This window comes from Metarhizium album (assembly GCF_000804445.1).
Source record: "Metarhizium album ARSEF 1941 chromosome Unknown scaffold_8, whole genome shotgun sequence".
Taxonomy (NCBI): domain Eukaryota; kingdom Fungi; phylum Ascomycota; class Sordariomycetes; order Hypocreales; family Clavicipitaceae; genus Metarhizium; species Metarhizium album.
Window position 1 is genome coordinate 214,092 of NW_024467582.1, and position 14,422 is coordinate 228,513.

Sequence of the window (14,422 nt, forward strand, 5' to 3'; positions counted from 1 at the left end):
GAAGAGGAAAGGGAGGAAGCCATGTTGTTTCGGTTTTTACATGTAGCACGTTTTTATTTGTACAAGGGGCCTCGAGCTGGAACGCCCGGCCTGTGTACTAGAAATATGGAAATTCCAAGGACGCACTGGGTGGTGAAGAGATATGCGAGAGCCGACAACGGTGGCCTATATGCGCTCGCTTTGGGCGACATTGGTCGATGTGGGCAGAACACGTAGAGACTAGAGCTTGACAAAATCCTCCAGCAAGCGTAACGTGCAATCACGCAGTTTGGCGTGCACGTGCAAAAGATGCATACATGGCGGTGTATTCAATGACGTCGGTGGTGGTTATTACTATCGGACATTGCAGCCAACTCTCTCCCATCCATGTGTGTGTATTCTTTTACTTTTTATTCATCTTCTTGTTCAACCACAAAGACTGCAACAATGATATGACACAACGAAGTCGGTGATTGAAACGGCCAAGGAGCCATGCATGGATTCCAGCTCAATGGAAAACCCCGCAGCTGGACGGCCGGCGTCGTCGCAACAGGCAACGAACAAATCACAGCGCACCCAAGTCATGATGACCTCAACGCGCGTCGGTTCGTCCCCGTTCGCGACCCCACTCGGCGGCACACCCTTCCCGACGAGCAACCAGCAAAACAACACCATCACCGCATTCACCCGCCACGCTCGACCATGCCCCGAAAGCTGCCGTGGAAAACTAGACGCGAGCCCGAGGACTCGCCGCCAGTCAAGGCGCCCGGGCGGCAGAGCCCGCGTGCTCATGCCCCCGCGCGGCGCTCCAGCTCTCGACGCGCCCCGGAGCAAGGCCGTACGTCTCCTGTCCTGCGCGGCCCAGCGCGGCCCTGCGCGGCCCTGCCCTCGAGAACGAGCAGCGTCCAAAGACTGACTGACCTGGCGGGCAGAAGGCGCCGGTGGGATTTGTAGTCCGTCTACATCGCCGCCGCCGGTGCCGCCGGTCCAGCAGTACGTTTTGGCCTTCTTTCCCGCCGAGGGCGTCCCTTTGCTCGTGTGGCTCATTTTTTTTTCTTCTTCTTCTTTTGTTCGGTTTCGCAGGTTCATGATCGCCGGGCCCCGCGGGGACGACCGGTTCCGCATGGTGGAGGACGAGCTGCTGGACACGGCTCGCCTGTTCACGGCGCACCTCCACCGCGCCGAGTACACGCGGCTGAAGAAGCTGGCGGCGGCGCAGAACGCTGCGGCCATCAGGGAGATTGAGAGACCGGTGGTGCCTGGGCCGGGTACGGCCGCGGCCGCGGCCGCGGGCACGAGGTGCAGGGAGGCGGCTTCGCGACGGCGGCGGCGAGGCGGCGAGGCGGGCCCGGCGCCCTGGGTGGGAAGCAGCTTGCAGGGATTGATGGAGACGCGCCGCGGAAGGGAGGTGAGTCCGGCCGTCGTTGGGGGGAGGTCGGGCGGTTCGGGCGTGTCGTTGCGGCCGCGGCCTGTTGTGGTTTCGGCCTCTTCGCGGGAGCCGGGGGGGACGCGGAGGGTGTTGGCGTCGTCTTCTGCTGCGTCGGCTGGGGCGGAGGATCGTGCTGAGGCAGCGCTGGAGGATGATGGTGATGAGGATGATCCTTTTGGCGTGAGGGAGAGGAGGGCGAGGCGTGAGAGGGAGAGGGAGATGATGAGGATGGGTGAGAGGCGGAGAGAGACTCCCAAGAAGCTGGAGGAGGATACGATACCTTGGTTCTTTTGAGACGGCAAACTTGCGGCGTTACAGTTACGAAATATATGATACGACAAATGCGCGACTGGGAATGCTCAGCTAGGTATGAGACTATAGATGCGCAGAGCAAGACGCCAATGTTGATTTTTATTTCGTTCTTTTGTTCTGTTTCTTTTCTTTTTCTTTTTGGTGGCCCCTGCTATCAAGAGTCTTGCATTGTCAGCTCATCAAAGTCGTCTAGCAGCTCGTCCATATTGACCGGAGGTACGCCGTCATCCTCGCCCTCCTCCGTTTCCGCAACGCTCATCTCCTCCTCTGCTCTCTTCTTGTCGTTCTTGTAAAGAGCCAAAGCGGCACGAAGCTCCTCATCCTCTTCCACATCCCGCAAGAAGAGTTCGTACTCGCGGTCCATGCGATCTTGATCTGCCTTCTTGGGTAGGAGCTCGCCTTCGTCTTTGCCCATGCGTCTGAGCTTCCAGTTACGTCGGCGGTTCTTCCGGCGACGCGGGTAGTGCTTCTTGACCAGGACCACGTCGGGAATGGTGGAGGAGTATGTGTTGGACTCTTCGATGGCCTCGTACTCGGGATTGTTGAACATGGTACCTGTAAGGAGGTATCCCATGACAGAGTCGCCGGGTTGGAGGTAGTGGCCCAGGTGTGTTCTCGTAAAGTAGCTCTGGTCGTTGACCCCGAGGTCTGATGCTCTGACGACGGTGGCTTCGGAGAGGACCCATTTGCCTCTTCGGGTATTGGTGGGCTCGATGTCCATGACGATAAATTCTACTAATTCTTGGGCGTCGGCAAGCGATCTGAAGGGGGCGCGCCAGTATATCGGTGAGGCAATATCGGCAGTTTGGAGAGTCTGGGGGTCCATCAGATAGACCGAAGTTCCAATCTTGTGGCACAGGACTAGAGGTGAAATATTGCCGGATTGCTTGGCCAGCTTGATGGGCATGGCGACCAAGTCGTCTCTGCATATGGGCACGATTTCAGCCGAGTAAGTAAACTTGTACGACTTCTTGGACGTGTGAACATCGTGAGATATGAGCTCCTGGGACGCCTTGACCGTGACGGGCACAACAGAGTTGAGAAAGCTGATAAACTTTTCGGCCTGGTTCTTCTGCGAGAAGAAGAAATCGATGCCGTCCTTGGCATCCTTGATGTTGAGTGTATCTCTGTGGGCGTTGTGTTTCATGATGAATTGTTCCAGGAACAAAAACGTCCTCTTGTGCAAGACCTTTTGTCGCACCTGGACGCACGCCCTCCAGACGTTGGCGGTAAATGACTTGGCGCACTCGGGGCACTGCTGCGTCGCCACCACGTAAACGACTTCAAAGCTCTGCTGGAGCAAGACGCCGCCCTGGACGGCGTCCTGGATCGTAAGCTTGACCTTTATTCTCCGGGAGTGCGGCTCCGTCCAGACAAAGCTTGCGTCGACCACACGGGCTTTATGGAGACCTCGCAGTTTCTTGAGGCACAGGGCCAGCAGCTCGCGGGATTCGGGCATGGCCACGACCCAGCTGGCCGGCGGGTGCAGCCATCGGTCGCAGTCACGACAGAAATTGAGAGTCGCTTCGCGCTGGATCCCTTGAGAGATGTCGACTGTGAGCTTGACGCAATTGAAGCAGAGAGCATTGGTGGCGGTCGTTCCGTCGATAGGGGCGCCGCAGTTGCAGCAGAGAATACTTGATACACATATCATGTTAGTAGTAGGTCCTGAGAAGCGACAATATCCATCCACCCACAGAACCGAAAGGAGGAAAACAAGACACACACGAGAAAAGAAGTGGAAAAAGAAAGGGAAAAAGGGCGGCACAACTTACGTCGCGGCTGTCTGTTGTGTTGCCACCCCAATGGGTACAGGAGCATCGTCGAGGTCCATGGACATCTTCGATGGTGAAATTTAGTCGGATGAAGATAAAGATTTTGTTGGAAATGAGATTGAAGGACCAGCAGCAGATGACTTGGGCTCGGTTGTGACTCGCAAGGATCAAGAAAATCTTGCCCCGCTGCTTGATAAGCGTCGGGAGAACCTTATCGACGGGATGGCGGGGCAAGGACTCCCTGGTGCCTTCCCGGGTAAGTCCATGCAATAACGATGGATGGATCAAGTACAGGGTAGTCAATCGAAACCGAGACTCGGGACTGGCATAACAGACAAACAATGGCATCTTAAGCAAGTATGGATGGTATGTGACTAGCGGCGCGTAAAAGCTGTCTTGTAAATCAAGGTTACCGCTAAGTGCATGCCGAGTCAACCGTCACATCTTCCACCATCCTGATTCAGTTGGCGCACGACTCGATGTATTTTTCAACTATCCAATATCGGATCCACGACGTTTAAGATCACAACGCTATGCAAATCAATCCGAAATTACACATCATGGCACTGGGTACCTCAGAAAATCTTGCTCAAGACTCTCGTGACGCTCGCCGGCTGATCCTGCGCCCCCGTATCGTCCTTCTTCACTTGTCGTACCTGTTTGAAAGACCGCCCGCCCTCTCGTACGAGTTCGTCCTCCACTTGGGAAGCCTTCCTCTTCTTCGCCTTGGCCTGCATGCCATCCAACATCTTGGCTCTCTCCACGTTTCGAACAAATTCTTTGTTCTCCTTGGTCGATTTGCTAATCTCAGCTCTCATGCGGCTTGTCCTCTCTGCGTTCTCGGTCGTAATTTGTTCTGTCAGGTTGTGCCATTTGAAACCTTTCAGATAGACCAAGTTCCAGATGTCGTCGCGGAAAAAAGATCCCTTCTTGCCACCAATATTATGCCCGTTCAATAACTCGCAAGCCGCCTTTGCTTCCTTCTTCTTAACGAACTCAAGCCATCCCTCCGTAAACAACGCTCTCTTGTTACCACCGGCACGCTTTCGTCTGGCGCGGACAGTAGGATCCTCGGGAGCCAGGAATATCCGGTTCAGCTTCCCGTACGGTGACAGTAGAGCTCGCAGAGCAGACGGTTTCATTCCTGGCGGTATACGGGACATGTATACCACGCCTGACTTCCTAATGGCTTCTTCGGAAGCGACGAGATTCTTTTTCGTCAAGGGTTTGGTGATGTCGGGAATGCCTGTCTCTAATCTGGGCAATTCTTTGCGAGATGTTGATTTGGCCTTTTTGTCTCGTTTTGAGGAGTCGCCTTCCTGTCCGTCCTCGTGGAGTGAGCCCTCATCATCGCTGGCACTTGGGTTGACGCCGCTGCCAGCATCTTCATCATCGCTTTCAACCTTGCGCCGTTTTGCCCTGCGACCGCCTTTTGTTATCTCGTTGTCAGAGTTGTAGTTGTCTATTTGGTCATCTTCGCTGTCGGGAGCATCTAGAAACTTATTGCTCTCTCCCGGGGCCATTGCGGCTGTTGTCCTGCTGGCAGGATGAGCTTGTCGGGGCCGCCGGTGCAGAATGTGAAGCGACCACGGACCACGGAGAAAAAGTTGCAGCGCATGACGCGATAACGATAAGATGATGGGGCATTACGGAGTACCGAGACTCTGCGCAAGTGGGGCGTACGGATACATACTTTAGGCACCTGGGCTTTTTTGTTGGGCAGGAGCCACGCTGTCGCCAACTTTCCAGAACGCTCCGGGGCATCATCGTATCGTATCGTGGCTTATTACTAAAGTAGGTACTTGAGTAACTTTAAGTAACCCATTTGCCGACGTACTCTTGAGAGAACATTGAAGCTGTAGACTCGTTTCCAGTAATCTGCACCGCATACTCACTCCGTGCGCTGTGCGCCGTGCTACGTACTCCCGAGTCTCTACATGGCCGCGGCGGGGACCAGCGTCATGGTCGTTGATTATCCTTACCTTGCTCGCCGGTGCCACTTATTATTAACCCACGTCAACACCTCCGCACCCTCGGAAAAGCCGTTCACAGCCCTAAATCAACCACAACCGCTTTTTTCCACGACGGCTCCCTGATACAAGCAGACTATTTGTTCGAATCTTCCTCGCTTGCCAAAAATGTCCGTCGAAGTAATCAAGACCATCTCTCCAAATACCAACGAAGCCATCATAACTCGAAATGGCGTCTCCGCCGCAGAGCTTGACCAGATGCCAAAGATCGCCACCGAGGCGTTTCAGAGCTTCCGCAAGACTACCCTCAAGGAGCGGCAAGAGATTGTCGAGAAATTCCTCAAGGAGCTTTCCAGCCACGAGGCTGAGCTTGCCGAGGAATTGACCGTGCAGATGGGCCGTCCCATTGCCTACACCGGCAAGGAAATTGCCACAGCTGTCAAGCGCGCCGAATACCTGCTGAAGATTAGCGACGACGCCCTCAAGGACACAGACGGCGAACCAGAAAAAGGCTTCCGGCGCTTCATCCGCAAGGTTCCGGTTGGACCCGTCCTCATCATCTTTGCTTGGAATGTACGTGCCTTTTCCGCGACTGAATCTGCTAGTACTATTTAGTATTGTCGAATTTATCAAATACTGACGCTGTTGGTGTCTCAGTACCCCTACCTTATTCTCGTCAACTCCCTCATTCCCGCAATATTAGCAGGCGATACCGTGATTCTCAAGCCGTCTCCCCAAACTCCCACCATCGTGGAGCATGTTGCTCAATTCTTTGCGACTGCCGGGCTGCCGGAAGGCGTCCTCCAATATTTCCACTGCGGCTCACCGACTGTCATGGAATCACTGATCCGGGACCCAAGAATTGCCCACGTGTGCTTCACTGGCTCTGTGGCCGGTGGTCTGGCCGTCCAAAAGGCTGCTTCCGATCGTATTGTGGGTGTTGGGCTGGAGCTGGGTGGCAAGGATCCTGCCTATGTTCGATCCGACGTAGATGTCGCCTGGGCCGCCGAAGAGATTGTTGACGGAGCCATCTTCAACTCGGGCCAGAGCTGCTGTTCCATTGAGAGAGTGTACGTCGACGAAAAAATCCACGATGCCTTTGTCGAGAGCGTGCAAAAGGTGCTTCAAGGTTACAGACTGGGCGACCCGTTTGACAGGACGACTCAGGTTGGACCCGTCATTTCCAAACGTTCCAAGGAGACAATCGAGTCCCACATCAGCGACGCCTTAGACAAAGGCGCCAAGGATGCTACTCCAAACAACGAGAGCTTCAGCAATCCGCCACCCAAAGGCAACTTTGTGAGACCTACGCTGCTGACGGAGGTGGACCACACAATGATTGTTATGACTGAGGAGACGTTTGGCCCAGTAATTCCGGTGATGAAGGTCAATAGTGATGTCGAGGCCATAAAACTTATGAATGATAGTGAACTTGGTCTCACTGCAAGCATCTGGACCCGAGACACAGCAAAGGGATACCAGTTGGCAGAAGATGTGGAGGCGGGTACTGTATTCGTGAACCGCTGCGACTACCCCAGCCCTGTAAGTGACTGACTACGGTCCAATTCCCTGGGATGCCGTGCTCACTTATTCTTTTGCTGCTGACTGAGGACACCAGGATCTTGCTTGGACAGGGTTCAAGAGGTCTGGCAAGGGTCAGACGCTGGGGCGGTTCGGCTTCGAGCAATTTGTTAAACCCAAGAGCTTCCACGTCAAGAGCTATCCGCAATAAGTCTGGTACCTTGCACCGCGTCGGGTGCGTCGGTGGACTGGCGACTTGGTTGTGGACGGGCTTGGATGGTGTCGTGTGACGTGAGGCTCACCCCGGTTGACGTGCTCCGCGACCTCGCACAAGGCGTCCGTCGGGGCGACTGAGCTGATGATTTAGGCACCGAAGGCCGACAGTAACGAAGCAGACGCCAGGAAACATTGGGAAACGGCCTTTCAGACTCGGAAGAGAAGCAGGCACCAGGCACCAGGCACCAGGTATCAGGCGCCCGGTCGGGCAACAGGAAGAGCGACGATGGCGAGAGAAGAGGCACGGGGGGGTGGGTTAATTGAGCACCGATCAGACGATTAGCGAGATCTCCCTTAAAACTCCCGGGGGGCGGGCCCCTGTCCGTGGGCAGGATTGGTGAACTGCTACGTACATACATGCCACTAGTATTGCACTGATTGCTGGGAGCCGGGAGCCGGGAGCTGGGAGCTGGGGTGTGGTGGATGACAGGACAGGACACGGGAACATGAAGCCGGTGCGCGCCTGGACTGGCTGGGGTTTCGGCAATTGACATGGAACTGACCTGGAATTGACTTGGAACCTGTGGACTGGGACAATAATAAATGCTCCAAGCACGGCACGGTCAATGACTACTGCCACCACCACCACTACGTACCTCCTTTCAGCCGTCCCTGTTTAGACGAGAGACGCGAAGTAAAGGTGTCGGTTTATCACGTTGGTCGTCGGCTGACAAGTGGAAGTGGCCCGAGTGCCCTGCATCCACCGTCCACCGCACCGCAGGCCACCAGACTTTTTGGGGACAATTCAATCTCGTCAATCTCATGCAGCCGAGAAGCCGGTATTGGCCAGGATGTCGGATGTCGGTCGAAATTGCCATTCCCGTTGTCCCAGAGCGTGAACAGTGAACACGACACGGGCGGGCACGCTGTCGAAGCTACGTACGCACAATCGAATGGTTTCGGGGTCCTGAGTCTGACTTCGGACACACAAGCCCGTCGGCAAGCAAGCGGGGGCGGGCAAAGGGCGGATTTTTTCTTCTTCGCTAGTTGATGATGTTGTACGGAGCAGATCAGAGGAACAAAGGGCGTCGACGCGCCGGAAAGTTGCTCGAGGCCATGGCACTCTGCTGATGGAGGATAGATGCTGCTACCAGCACGACTACGACTACGACGACGACGACGGCGACGACGGCGACCACTAGCACCACCACTGCCACTTCTACTAGTGTTAGTTGCTGTCCCACCTGATACTCCGTACTGGCGCTGGATTACCGTCACCTCGGCAGCCAGCCAGTGAGTTCAGGGTTCCGAGTTCGCACTCGCCAAGGGAGTAAGACACATGTCGGTCGGTGCAGGCAGGCTCGGCACGCAAGGGAGCGCTCGAATCTCACCTGAATTTTATTGAATGGACCAACAGTCACAGCTGGCTGGGGCGAGAACTTGGAAGGGAAGGATGACCAAGGCGTCGGTCAAGCGTGAAGAGTGAAGAGAGACGAGCGAAGAGCGAGGCGTGAGGCGTGGAGCGCGGAGCGTGAATAGCTGACGCAGCCAGGGCCGATGGACGCAGCTGACCGAGTCTTGGGTAACATGAGAAGAATAACATTGATACTTGAGTCGAGCACATTGCATCATCCTCAGCTCAGCATGCAAGGTGCGAGGATCTGTGTATGCACTGCGTGCGCGCAGATGCTGCACGTAACTTGCCAATGGCACGTACATGTATGTACATGCAAGCGGATGGCAGGTGAGGCTGCACGTAATCTGCTGCCCGGCTGCGGAGCGGCTGTGGCTGTCCTGGTACGGAGCACGTAGTACGTAGTACTACTATAGAGTAGTGCTCAATAAATGAATAAACTCAGCTGAGCATCCGCCGGACGCAATGATGTGCCAATGGACAGATCGAGCGAGCCCGGCCTGTTTGGGCAGTCGTCGTCGTCGTGATTGCGTACAATGCAACCCAAAGGAAAAACAAAAAAGAAGAAGAAGAGGGCAAAGAAAAAAGAAACAACCAAAAGGTTTAGGGTCAAGGACGGTTGGCCTTGTACGGAGTGGAGTAGTCGTCGCGAAAAAAACTAAAAAGATAAAAAAAATAAGCAATAGTGTCCCATTGCAATCTACCTTGGCCCATTGAGCTGGGCCGTGATGATGCCAGAGTGAAGTCACCAGGGAGCGCCGATACCATGTCTTGTCACGAAACATGTCAAGGACCCGTCCAGCCCCATCCAGGTAGGTACGTACCTGTTGGGTCGGGCCACAAACGTTGCCTTCTATTGTTCCCTCCCTGCGCATCTGTAATTAATCACGGTCGGCGTGCTCGGAGAATTCGAGCTGCAGGAATTAACAAGACTGGTTCTTCGAGGTGAGATGGTACGGAGAAAAGAAAAATGGTATTGACCAAGAAAATCAAAACCGCATTCCAGCCAGCGATAAGTCGCGGTCCAACGAAACGAAATTAAACAACGGCCTCGAACAACTGCTGACATTCCGGCAGCGCCAGCGACGCGGGCACTCAAGGTCTGATTTTTTTTTTTTCAATATCCATAGACGCGGCTTGGCCGGCCAAGAGTTGTCAACCACGTCCCCTGCTTTTCGTCCGTGTGGAAATGGTTGCTTGGCCACTTTTTTGGCTCCCGTAGCGCCGCCCAATTCCAGATCGTTGCCGGGGCTGTGGCCGCCTTCTTTCTCATCTCGGAGCGGCATCCGAACAATGCCACGCACTGGGGATGCTTCGGATTGGTCCAGCGTCGGTAAAGCAACCTAGTATTTACGCAGGCAGGTAGAGGGGAGCTGAGAGGAACGACGGGAAAAACCAAAAAAAAAAAAAAAAAAAAAAAAAAAACAAAAAGGGGAGGTGGCCCTCCCCTCCCCTCGCCATTATTCTGTTACGCGGGTAACAGGCTGCCCTGCCAATATTCCCACCAGCATGGTTCCGGTTCCTTGTTTTGCAAAGCTTCCTTTCCTCCTCCTGCAAGGCACGCACGCACGCACCTGCCAATTTATGAAGATGCTATGCACGACCCGTTCCTTCCTGATCCAGCCCGGCGGGCCCAGCAACCCCTTTGGGTCGTTGCACCACTGCGAGACGAGGACGAGGCTGTGCATTAACTCGCTCGCTCGGGTTTGGCACCAGTGCAAGACCCTTGCTTGACCTTGTGTCACCGTCCGACAGTCCGGAGCCCGCCCATTGAGCTGGGCACACAGATAGATACTAACGTTAACTTTCCTAACCACATCACATCAGGCACCAGGCACACTCGGCACATGAGGTATGCACATAATAACTACTTGATACGCGCGTGCGGAGTACTCCGTTCGTGTGCGTGCGGTAGTAGTAGTAGTACACACACCGGGACCCATCCAAAAGCCATGTCGTCGTGTCGTCAACAGACGACGACTTGTTGGTCTTGTTCCCGAGCCCAACCGTGAGCCATCTTGTGCCGTCTTGAGCCATTGTGAGCAATTGTGAGGTGCTCGCTCCTTCCTGTCTTGTGGCAGCCACGCCGCTGCAAGGCCTGTCTGTGTCTTGGACTTTTGGCTGCCCTTCGTCAAGAGTTCGCCATTGGCTCTGCGCCATTGGGCCGGCCAGCAGTCTAACCTTTCTCTTTGTCCCTGCCACCCGCCGCCACCCACCCCCCGGGGCGTCCCTGTTCCTGGGCCCCGAACGCCGCTTCCCTTTCCGTCTCCACCGTCCACTTTCTTAACACCTGTCTGGAGGAAGACACGAAAACACCTTTCGGACAGACAGGCCCTGGGAATATGCTCCCTTATTAGCATGCTCCCATCGAGAGACACTCTAGACCCGCCCCTTCGAAACGCGCTTCCTTGCGATTCGATTCGTACACCAAATCCCATCTCAGATATAACATCATCCGTCCCCCCCTTCCATCACCATCAGCATCTTCATCCTCACCTCGTCGAAAACACTCTCTAGACCTCCATCCTCTTCCCACTCCGATTTAATTCCGTTTGACGGGCAGCAGCCGAGTCAGCGTGTCACTCTTTTTCAGCATCTGCAAACAAACAAAAATATTTCTCTTCTCAACTGCGCTCGTTTGTCTCCGTCGGTCATTCATCATCGCAAGTTCAGCATTGCTTTTCCACATTGACGCTCCTATACTACCCAAGGACTTTTAATCATTCAACTCGGCCAGTTACATTCTGGCCCCCTTTTTTTTTCTTTTTCCTTCTGTCGCCCGACAACGTTCTTCTAGATTGCTCTCGTTCCAGCCTCTCGGGCTCCGAAAACGCCACATCGTTGTCAATCTAAATTTGAAACATCCTGCCGCGGTGCGCAACATAGGAAAGAAGACATCAGTACATGAAAGCACATTTTTGCGGCCTTTTTGAAAGAAGATAGGCCGTCAATTGGAGATTTTTCTTCTTTTCTCACGAGGCTGGACTCGATTTTTTTTGGCATTCAACATTATTACCCAACATTTATCGCTATCTCACCTAATAACCTCGACATTTCTCACAAAAGCTCGCGACGAACACGGTCCTTGTCAATTGGTAGCCTCGGAAGTTCGGTCGGAGAGTGTTCATATGCACGTCAAGAACAATTTCGTTATGCTTTACACACGTCTTCAGAGTCTGCTTCGGGATCGAAGAAGAGCCCGCCGGGACATTGAGATTGTAGGTTCTTTTGCGTGATGCTGCTGGATTCGTTTTCCAATGTGTAGCTAACGATTTAGTCTGCTCCATTTGATCTAAAGCTCGAGCCTGTTAACCTCCCTGGTGTTTCTCAAGAAGAGTACGTACCCCATTCATGCACCTTTTGAAATCTCATGCACACCATCAAACTGACAAGATGAAGAATTTCTATTCTCCGAGAGAAAGCAGCTGCCTCGCGCATCGGTGTCCTCGAGCTCCGTCCCGAATCGCCATCCGAGTACCACAAGATGTCCCGCCCGTCTCCACGACTTCGTGCCATGCAGCCTGCCACTTTGGAGATAGAGACACGTCCCCTGTGGTATTAGGCGGCTAGAGAGATTAGTTTGGTGTGTGTCGACAGCGACACGTGTACCGATATTTCTTTTGTGATGTGGCTTATTTTTTTTATTTTTCTTGGTTGCTGAGCAAGGTTGTATCTTTTGTTTCTCTTCGGCAGGGAATGGTGATTACTAGAAAGCAGCATGGTTTAGAAAGGTTACCAACAATTGGCCCAGGTGAGGAAGGAAAACGGGATTCCTTGGAGTCGATGTATTTTTAGCATGGATAATGTGCTTGGTTCTGGCAACGGGCAAATCAAAGGTTCCCCCCCCCGCCCCTCTGCTTGTCTTCTCCATGTCATGTGCCAAACCGTCAGCTGAAAATGTTTATTCTCTCTAATCTGTACCCTGGACTGCTATCCATCCAGAGTAAACGTCTAGGTTCTCATATTTAACACCCTCCATCTCACCCTTTACACCCAACAAACGAACCTGGTCCCCCTTCTCCCGAGACCATTGGGCAACCCTGTCCTCCACACGCTTCTTCGTCTCCTCATCATCCCTCGTCAGCAGGGCGAGAGCGTCAAAGCCCCCGGCCCCAGGGACAACGCCCCCGTACACGCCATCAATGGCACTCAAGGCGTCCAACAACTCCGTCTGGGACTCGGGCTCAATCGGTACGTCACTCAGCTTGCCCATCTCCCGAATCAACGCCCTGACCTTGGCCACGGCGACCGGAATTTCAGTTACGTTTCCGTCACTCAACCAGGCGGCCAGGTCCTCGTTTCGCGCCTGGAGCTCATCCCACAATCTAGTCGACACGTCGACTTCTCTGGCTCTCCATGCCAGCACCTTCTTGACCATGCCCACGGTCTGGCTCCCACAGTCGACATCACACATGCTCAGGGTCACGCCCTTGGGTAGTCGCAGCCCTTCGGTCCGCACCTCAACATCCCAAACTGCGCCGTCCACAGTCGAGACCAGCTTCTCGGCGAACCCAGGCGAGCCCGCCTCGGGCAACTGGCTCAACACGTCGGGCGAGAATCTCCTGTACAGACACGACCCGTACACGGCGGCCGCGACGTCGAACCCCGACCCGACCTTGCCCTGCGCGGCGCAATGAGCCGCCTGCGCGAGGTTGTGCAGCCTACGCTTGCCTTGCGCGGACGTGATGTCCAGCAGCCTCCGGGGGAGATAGTGGCTCAGCAGCGCGGCCGTCAGCGCCGTCACCAGCGCCGCGGACGACCCCAACCCCGTCTTGTTGGCGCCGCCCAGCGGCACCGTGAACTTGGCGAAGCGTCCCGGCTGGCCGTCGGTCGGCGTAGACTGGGAGTAGTAGTCGTTGTCAGCCAGGACGACGAGACGAGCCGGCCGGAGGCTATAGTCTGACAGCCGGCCCATAAGCCGGTCGACATATGTGAGCGCATAGCTAAGCGTCGTCTCTACAAAGGCGTTCCTGCAGATGACGGCGTCCCTGGGAAAAGGCCGGTCAGTCCATGGTTTTTCCCGCTCGCTCAACCACTCCCCCCCCACTCCCTTTCTCTCCGCAACATCAACATCGCCCACTTGTCTCTTGCTTGGAGCAACTCACACCTGCAACTGCGTGACCTTGATGCCGCCCCCCTGCGGCGCCAAGTGGTACCCGTATCGCCACTGCGCACCCACGAACTGCGGACTGTCCACCATGATCTCGCTCAGCTGGACGCCTGGGCTCGTGTGAATCTCCCCCGCTACGACGTTGATCCGGGCGCTGAGGCCGAACACGACGCCTGTGTGCTTCCTGTCGAGCACGAGGTAGCCCCCCGCGAGGAGGACCTTGCCGGGTGCTGAGACGGCCACGGTGGGATTCCCGCTCGCCATGGCTTCTGGACCCCTCGTCAAGAACGGGCGCAGGAGCTCGATATGTTATGTGTGTGTCTATGTATATTTATGTACCTTGGGCGGGTGAACAAGGAGAGTCGCGAGGAGTTGGCTGTGCAAGAAGCAATAGTTGGCGATGGGGCGGGGGAGACTCTTCGGGGCAGCCTGGCCGGATTGACGACTTGTAGACGCCGCCGGTGATGAGTTAGAACCGTACAGAGCTTCTTCCGCAAGGAGGACGAGAGCACCGAGACGTCACGGATTTTATCGTGACGTGCGGATGCGGCATAGTCGACAGACTTGGATTGGCTCGGAATATTGCGAGGTATTCAAGGTATGGACTGAGTTTCATTGTGGAAAACTGTCGAGTGGGGTATCTTATACAGTGTGGGATTCCACAATCCTCCATTTCATACAGTACGTAAAGGAGGT

General features: G+C 54.9%; 5 protein-coding genes across 5 annotated transcripts; 2 read left to right on the forward strand and 3 right to left on the reverse strand.

Moving 5' to 3' along the window:
* Window positions 1-681: 681 nt before the first annotated feature.
* On the forward strand, window positions 682-1,702 carry MAM_03855 (uncharacterized protein; the record flags this gene model as incomplete). The annotated part of the gene is made up of 3 exons (XM_040822654.1): window positions 682-817; window positions 912-972; window positions 1,063-1,702. The coding sequence occupies 3 exons, from the start codon at window positions 682-684 to the stop codon at window positions 1,700-1,702; spliced, it is 837 nt and encodes a 278-aa protein (XP_040679160.1).
* Window positions 1,703-1,874: 172 nt separating this feature from the next.
* Window positions 1,875-3,560, reverse strand: MAM_03856 (nonsense-mediated mRNA decay protein 3; the record flags this gene model as incomplete). Its single annotated transcript, XM_040822655.1, has 2 exons — window positions 1,875-3,357; window positions 3,496-3,560. The coding sequence occupies 2 exons, from the start codon at window positions 3,558-3,560 to the stop codon at window positions 1,875-1,877; spliced, it is 1,548 nt and encodes a 515-aa protein (XP_040679161.1).
* A 510-nt stretch (window positions 3,561-4,070) lies between these two features.
* MAM_03857 (Pre-rRNA-processing protein ESF2) lies at window positions 4,071-5,018 on the reverse strand (the record flags this gene model as incomplete). Its single annotated transcript, XM_040822656.1, has 1 exon — window positions 4,071-5,018. One exon carries the CDS (start codon window positions 5,016-5,018, stop codon window positions 4,071-4,073), a length of 948 nt encoding a protein of 315 aa, XP_040679162.1.
* Window positions 5,019-5,633: 615 nt separating this feature from the next.
* MAM_03858 (betaine aldehyde dehydrogenase 2) lies at window positions 5,634-7,197 on the forward strand (the record flags this gene model as incomplete). The annotated part of the gene is made up of 3 exons (XM_040822657.1): window positions 5,634-6,038; window positions 6,123-7,007; window positions 7,084-7,197. The coding sequence occupies 3 exons, from the start codon at window positions 5,634-5,636 to the stop codon at window positions 7,195-7,197; spliced, it is 1,404 nt and encodes a 467-aa protein (XP_040679163.1).
* A 5,329-nt stretch (window positions 7,198-12,526) lies between these two features.
* Window positions 12,527-13,990, reverse strand: MAM_03859 (phosphomevalonate kinase; the record flags this gene model as incomplete). Its single annotated transcript, XM_040822658.1, has 2 exons — window positions 12,527-13,604; window positions 13,722-13,990. 2 exons carry the CDS (start codon window positions 13,988-13,990, stop codon window positions 12,527-12,529), a joined length of 1,347 nt encoding a protein of 448 aa, XP_040679164.1.
* Between the last annotated feature and the right edge of the window lie 432 nt (window positions 13,991-14,422).